Source organism: Zeus faber, assembly GCF_960531495.2.
Source record: "Zeus faber genome assembly, chromosome: 2".
Taxonomy (NCBI): domain Eukaryota; kingdom Metazoa; phylum Chordata; class Actinopteri; order Zeiformes; family Zeidae; genus Zeus; species Zeus faber.
In genome coordinates this window covers 40,877,604-40,885,103 of record NC_137189.1, presented here as the reverse complement: position 1 = coordinate 40,885,103, position 7,500 = coordinate 40,877,604, and the positions used below count along the sequence as shown (strand labels likewise).

At 54.3% G+C, this 7,500-nt stretch overlaps 1 protein-coding gene across 3 annotated transcripts in view; it reads right to left on the bottom strand.

The window, feature by feature from the left end:
* Window positions 1–7,500, bottom strand: part of nrp2a (neuropilin 2a) — a 79,760-nt gene that overhangs the window by 37,453 nt on the left and 34,807 nt on the right. For all 3 annotated transcript variants that reach the window (XM_080024552.1, XM_080024553.1, XM_080024554.1), the window contains exons 4-7: window positions 6,222–6,452; window positions 3,931–4,086; window positions 2,957–3,126; window positions 102–257 (exon numbers count right to left, since the gene is read on the bottom strand). In XM_080024552.1, the coding sequence (XP_079880678.1) occupies window positions 102–257; window positions 2,957–3,126; window positions 3,931–4,086; window positions 6,222–6,452 (713 nt within the window). The remainder of the gene's footprint in view (window positions 1–101; window positions 258–2,956; window positions 3,127–3,930; window positions 4,087–6,221; window positions 6,453–7,500) is intronic.

The window sequence follows — 7,500 nt, the reverse complement described above, 5'->3', positions numbered from 1 at the left end:
GGAGCCCCTCTGCTATGACGGCTAAGAAGCCTGGCGAAGGAGGGGCGTGAGTGTGAGTTTGTATGTGTGTGTATGTTTGTGTGTGTGTGTGTGTGGCCTACCTTGTGGTTCTTGCCGTGGCGGTACACCATCCAGTCCTCGCCGTTGGTGCTGACTTCCAACTTGAAGGTGGTGACGTAGTAGGACTTCTGAGTCTCTTTGGAAACAGCGCCCTGCGTGGCGATGCCCGTCAAGACTTTGAGGAAGTGGAGGTCGACCTGGAGGAAAGTTAAGGGAAAACTGAAAATGAACTCATAGATTTGAGTAATATAATACTGAACTACTGCTTCCATGACAACGGCATGTACATACTATAACTAATTGAGTACAATAAGATGGACAAGACCTTTGAAAGGACCTGGCCAGACCTCGACAGATTCAAATGAGCCAACCTAACACAGCATGCTATGTAAGCATGACAAAGTATGACATCTCGAACCTGATACTGGAATATAACATAAAATGTCATAGCAGAGCATAGTATCAGAGAGCAGAGCAGAGTAGAGCAGGTGCTGGTGACTAAAGCCCCTTTCCCACTTGCACTGAAAGCCGTAAATCCACCGGCAATGTTCCACTGGTGTAATGTCCCGCTGTTGATGTTCCGCCAAAGTCGTTCCGTAAATTTCCCCTCTCTCAACCTAGTATCATTTCTGGGGGAAATGATGGTACGGCTGTGAATGGAAAAAATAAACATTGCAGGGACAAGCCCGTAAAGTAGGGGTGGCGCCGAATCCGAATACCGGCAGAGCATTAATAATGTTTTTTTTAAAAAGGTTAATTTCGTACAAATATTTTAAAAAAAAAAAGATTTTTTTCGGTAAAAATTAAAAAAACATTAAAAAAAAAAAGTTGAGTCCGATCCGAACCGCGGCGCTCGGCTGCAAGGACGAGAAACTGAACCACATCCAGTGTCTGTGGAGACAGGTCTTTGTGTTCTTAAATGCTATTCTTTTACTTCTTAAAAATGCCACTCGGACCCTAGACGTGTCTTCTACAGTTGAGGATGGGGAGGGGCACCACACGGTGCATGTCAGCTCGGGAAGAATGTAGTGCTTCAAGCGCGGCGACATCAGGCGCGAGCGCTTCGCTGGCACGCACGACGGCTGCACCGGAGCGCGGGGGCGGGGAGGGAGCGAGCGGGCAGGGAGAGGTAGAGCGGGTGGAGAGCGTTCCTTCTCCGGAGGCAGGGGGTTCAGGACAGGTTGGAAATGATCACACTGACTTAATAATATCGGGTTGAGGTTATTGAGCTCCATCGGCGGAGGGAACCGGGAGTCCGTCCGGGAGGGGCGGGGAGACGGGCAGGTGGAAACCGAAACGTCGGTCTCTGAGAGCCAGGGGAAATAACCCTAACCCGTTCGGATTGCGTCCGCTGCCGACGGATTGTCCAAACGGTCGCACCATTACGTACTGCGTCCGTAACAGTCATCTATGTGGGAACAGACTCCATCTGAAACTTCTCCGTGAAGGAGGTCATGTGTGAATGACTACCTACTGCCTTCTGCCCGATATTTTCTATCCAGCAATGTTCTGGATTCCATGTGGGAAAGGGGCTTAATAGTACATGGACTGATGTAGATAGCAAAGACAGAGCAGCTGCTGTGTCTATCTGTCACACAGCGGAATGGAGGGTGGGGGCGGCACTGAGTGTGGCCTATTGCCCAGGAAAGTGCTGTGTGTGTGTGTTTGTCTGTGTGTGTGTCAAAGGGAGGGAGGTTAGAGGCAAAGATCAATGGTCTTGCGTTCAGATACATTCCCGGCAAGTATCCCCATCAATCAAGAGTTCTTCTGCGCTACACACTTTTTGGTGTGTGTGTATGTGTGTGTGTGTGTGTGTGTGTGTGTGTGTGTGTGTGTGCTCCCGGAAGATGGAGAGCGCAGAAAGACTTGCTTATCATTCCTCCACAGTTCTTCCATTTCCTCTTCACAGACCTGTATGCGTCTCTCTGCGAGCCTGTTTGCCCCGTGGTATCTCCTCACCGCTCCCTGCCTTGCGAGGTCCTGCTGTCCGTAAACCTTCCGCGGTGTGTGTGTGTGTGTGTGTGTATGGCAATGTCGCCCCGGCGGTGATGCTGTTCTGAGGGTATCGGCACACAAATACATCATCGAGGCAATATCCTGCATTTGACAGTTACATTGGGTCTGCCGCATTTGCAAGGATCCCTCCCATCACCTTGCAAATTGGTTTGGAAACGCTCCTTTCTGGACGGCAGCTGTGTCAAAAGGTCATGAGCATCGAGACAACAGCGAGGCACGAGACTAGCCAGCTCTGTTTCCTGCAGTAGACTCCTTTTGCCCCATGTTGCCCCATGTCGCTTAATCTCGTCTGTTGCTCTTTTATTCGCAATTATCAGACGAATTCTGCGACACAAGGTTTGTTTTTCTATCCTTTTCTATCACCTCGCAGTCTTATTGGGTGTCCCACAATGACACCACCACATAAACAACCCTGGTTCGTACCATTTACCTGGTAAATGGTAAAATGGACTGCATCTATAGATACGCTATTCAAGCCACTTTGGCCACTCAAAGCACTTTACATGTTCCATGCCTCACATCACAGACCCATTCACACAGCGACGGCAGCATCGGCCATACGAGAGAGACAAGCGGCTCGCCGGGAGCTCTAAGGGATTAGGCGTCTTGCTCAAGGACACCTCTGCAAATTAGCTAAGAGGAGCCAAAGATCGAACCGGCAACCCTCCAGTTGCCAGACGACCATTCTACCTCCAGAGCTACTGACGCCCAATTTAAGATCCCAACTAGGATTCTTAGTGGATTAATTAAACAGTGAGGGGAAGGAAGTTCCAAATGAGACTGAAATGTTTCAGGTTTGGGTATCTGTGTGTGTGTGTGTGTGTGTGTGTGGGTGCGTGTGTGTGTGTGTGTGCGTGCGTGCTTGCGCGCGCCTGCTTACCTGTATAAACTCCTTGTTGCTGTCCTCACCCGGCGTCCAGGCGTTGTCGTCGTTGTTGAGGCGCGCTTGCCGCGGCAGCCAGCGGTTGTCGTAGAAGGAGGACGATGCCGTGATCTGGTCGTCGCTGATCTTCCCTGACTCCATGCCGAACGAGGCGCTGCAGTGGAACGCTGGCGAGGGAAGGAGTTCAAGAGGGAAAGAGGGAAGGGAGTGAGATTCAGACGTTCGTAGCACGGGAGAAAGAGAGCGGAAGAAGTGCATAGGTGCAGAAAAGGGAGGAAGGAACGACTGAGAGAACAAAAGGGAATAGGAAATAGGAAATAAATGGAGAGGCAATGAAGGAGCGATGGAAGGAAGTGAGTAAAGGAGAAAGTTAGGAATAAGCATGGAAGGAAGTAAACCAGCTAAGGAAGTAGAAGTTAGAGGCGGAGGAGAAAGTTAGAGGCGGAGGAAGGACAGAAAGAAATATGCAAACAAGAATGTGTAATGAGCAAGGAAGGAAGGAAGGACCGTAAGAAGGAAGAACTCCAGGGAAGGAAGGAAGGCAACATTGAAGGAAGGAAGGAAGGAAGGGAGAAAGGGAGGAGGGAAGGATTGGAAGAAAGTACAGTAGGAAGGAAGAACTCCAGGGAAGGAAGGAAGGAAGGAAGGAGGTAGGGAAGAAGGAAGGGAGGGAGGAAGGAAGAAAGGAAGGAAGGAAAGGGTAGGAAAAAGAGTAGAGCGTTGTTGAGAGGACTGGACAGTAGGGTTGAGGAGGAGGGCAAGCAGAAGTGGAGGCGAGGTTCATCCAGATCCTCCTGCGAAACACACCGTGGCCACCCAACAACCCCCGCTGGCTCAGGGGGGAGGGACGGAGAGGGAGAGCGCACGAAGGGAGGCGGGGCGGAGACAACGGGACGGTTTGGGAAAGACAACGCCGAAGAAAGGGACCAGAGGCAAAAACCCCCGTGAAAGGTTCCGCTCGCTCCACTCACAGTCGCTGACTTCCTTGTGCGTCATGTTGTAGCGGGCGGAGAAGCCGTCCTTGGCCACCGCCATGTCGGTGTGGAAGGAGAGGGACAGCAGCCCCGAGGACGACTGGATCTCCGGAGGAATCTTGGTCCCGCAGTAGCGACCGATCAGGGGGCCCACTGCGGACGGACGCATGCACACACACAGAGGCAGATCACTGTAAAAAGGGTATTTGATTATCATTTCAAGTAGTAAAGTACGTAAATAGACCTTTGAGGGGGTTTTTCCAAAGCAATAGCTTTTCAGGGTCAGGATTGACACCGAGACGCACAAGCCAGGAGCTACGGCGCCGCTGCAGATCGCCAGCTCAGCCCTTTCCGATGTGTACTATTTTCTTTTCGCAAGCGATGGCAAAAACAAAAAAAAAAAAAACACGCCCGCGAGCGGACGACCATTCCTGAGGCCCCCGGCGGGGAGGGCGGCGCCCGTTCGGTAACAGACGCACGTACTCGGCTTCCGGGGCTCCGCCGGGAACAAGCAGCGGCCGAGCAACGTCTAACGAGAGAACGTCTTTATTTGCGCCGCGCGGAACTCCCGAGAGCAGCGGCCGGTCGGCGTTCTCAAAGGGCGCCGCCCCGCGGACCTGGGGAAAACCCCGGACGCGCGACTTGGCTCAACTCCACCCCCGGAAAAGCCGGCCCGTTCACGTTCTATTCATGGCGGTCGCCGCACCGGAGAAACTCGACAAGTGCGATGGGCGACCCGCGCCGCACATGTGATGACGGCGACGGCGCTGACCCCGTGCCTGAGCCTCGCTGCCCTGCGGGCCTACGGGGGAGTCGGAGCTCAAAGCAAACGCCGTCTCACACGACGCGGCGGCGCCCGGCTCTTCATTCTCATCTCTGCCTCCGCCTCCCCCCGCCCCCCATCTGTCGCGTGTGGGTCCGTCTGTCTCGGGCAGGACACACCTGGGGGGGGGCCGAGCTTAAGGCAAGCCGGAATGCAACGGGATCAGACACCGTCCGCACCCCCCCCCCCCCCCCCCCCCCCCCACACACACACACACGCAGCGCTGCGTTAGAAAATAAGGCATTTTCAAGCGTCTCTAGAGTCGCTCCGTCAGCGGCGTCGTCCACTTCCCGCTCCGTCCGTCCGTCCGTCCCCCCCCCCCCCCCCCGCCACCGACCCCTTTGTTCTAGCCCCGGGACTCGGCTCGCGGGCAACCGGGTTACGCTTTAATTTCCTCCTAGTTCGCGACTTCTGAATGCTTGAAATCGTTTCGGTCTATCAAAAGCCTTCGAATGCCGAGATTGAAATTGGAAAGATTTCTCCACAAACCACTTTGGCTGCCTTTTTTTTTTTTCCTTTTAGAGACGGGAAATTAAATAATTAGCACGCTTGGAAAAAAAAAAAAAAAAAAAAAAAAAGAAGGCAAAGGAAAAGTCCCGGTTTCTTTGCCCGGAATTTTCCCCCCCAAAAAAAGTGGAGGGGGGAGGGAGGCGGGACGAGTCAGCGCGTTGAGTCAGCCGCTGGTGGGTCCGCCGGACCCACTAACGACCCGGCGGCCGCCTTCAAAGCCTTTTGATAACATCCTCAAATGGCTTCTCTCTCGCGCCGCTTTCTTGATCTCACCCGATAGGCCGCTCTTATATAAAGCCTGACGCCCTAAAAAAACCCTGCGACCTCCCCCACCCCCCCGCCTCCCCCCACCCGTCCTCCCCCGAGATATCCATCGCTGGCCCTCCGCTCGTACGAGCCGGGAGGAGGAAGGAAGCACTAGGTGATAAGAATGGAGAGAGGGCGAGTGGGAGGACGGGGGGGGGGGGGAGTGGGTGATGAAGGGTGTAGAGAGAAGGACATGGGAAAGTTCTGCTCCTCCGGGGGCGTGACGGGTGGGGGGGTGGGGGTGACGGGTGGGGGTTAAGGCACTTTTAAGTCACCCTGTGTGAAATAATGTTTCCTCTATGTAATGTAAAGGAAATGCTCAGGACCGCGACATCAAAGACGGTCAGCAGAGACATTATGGTCTGGTGTGCGCGTTTTTTATGTGGGAGAGCGTTGGGGATTTTTTTGTGTGTGTGTGTGTGTGTGTGTGTGTGTGTGTGTGTGTGTGTGTGTGTGTGTGTGTGTGTGTTCTACTTATAAGGACCAGTTCTTTGGTTTAGAAGCGCACCAGGAACATTAGTCCTCACTAACCAGGTGTATAGGTGTAACAGGTGTAACTCAGACATCACTTTGATACCGGTACCATGAATGTGTGTGTGTGTGTGTGTGTGTGTGTGTGCGCGCGCGTGCGCGCTCCAACTCCGCTCACCCTGGGGCAGGCCGTCCCAGACGTCCAGCCAGTCGTACTTGCAGTCGCCCTCCCCCACCAGCAGGGGGTCGTTCTCCAGGTCAAAGGTCAGGAAGGTCAGGGTGATGTCCATGCGCGGCGGGGCCATGATCATGTAGGAGCACTCCAGGTTGTGCGGGTACTTGTCGGGGAAGCCGGGCGACTCGATCATGCCGGCGGTGCTGGTGAAGTTCCGGAAGCAGAATTCGGAGCCTGGGAGGGGAGCGGCGAGGACAAGGAGGGTGAAGGGGGAGGAATCGTTAGCGCGCGATCGGTCGCATCGGGGAGAGGAAGACGCAGGCGCACGCGATCGATTCACGGAGGTGGTCTCTCTCACGGCTGTTTCATAGGGTCGTTTGTCACCGGCAGCTGGCCGGAATATACGGTGGCCGAGCGGTGACACGCCCAAATAATTACACACACGCGTTCACTCACACACACACACACACACACACACACACACACACACACACACACACACACACACACACACACACGTGCGCGCACACGTGTGCTCTCTCTCTCTCTCACTCACACACACACACACACAGACACACACTGTGCACCGAGCACAAAGTATTTCATCATGGGACCGTACACAGTGAGCAAATGCTCAAGTGGGCATCGCTAATGCAGTATCACGCCACACGCTCGGGCTAATAGATGTTTTTGTCTTCCGCTTCACTCTCGCGTTCCAGAATCTGCCGGTCGCCTCCTCCCCAGACACCGCCCGAATCCGACTGCCCTTCCCCACCCCCAAAAAAAAAAAGGAAAAAAGAAAAAAAAAAACGCGTCGATGATCGGAAGACGGCGGCGCACATTTTTTTCTTTTCGCGCGTTCGTGTGCATCGCCATCCGTACCACCGTCGGAAAAGGGCGGAAAGTAATTGTCCTCTCGCTCCCCTTATTTCTGAAATATAAACTCTCTCTCTCTCTCTCTCTCTCCCTCACGCACACACACACACACACGCACACACGCACACACACACACACACACACACACGCACACACACAGGAGCCACAAAACACTGTGTAATGGGTCTAAGTGGGCCCCGTGCGGCGGCTCCTCATTCGCCATGCAGATTTATGCGTCCCGGGCAGCTCACCTTGAGCGGCGGCAGCTGTGCGGCTCAGATCATCTGCCCATCAGCCCCTGCCCCCCCCCCCCCCCCGACCCCGCCGGGGGCCGATCCCTGAGTCACGGCCCGCCGTTTATGGACCGGCGCACCGGTCGCCGACATCGGCTGCGACAAGCCCGCCA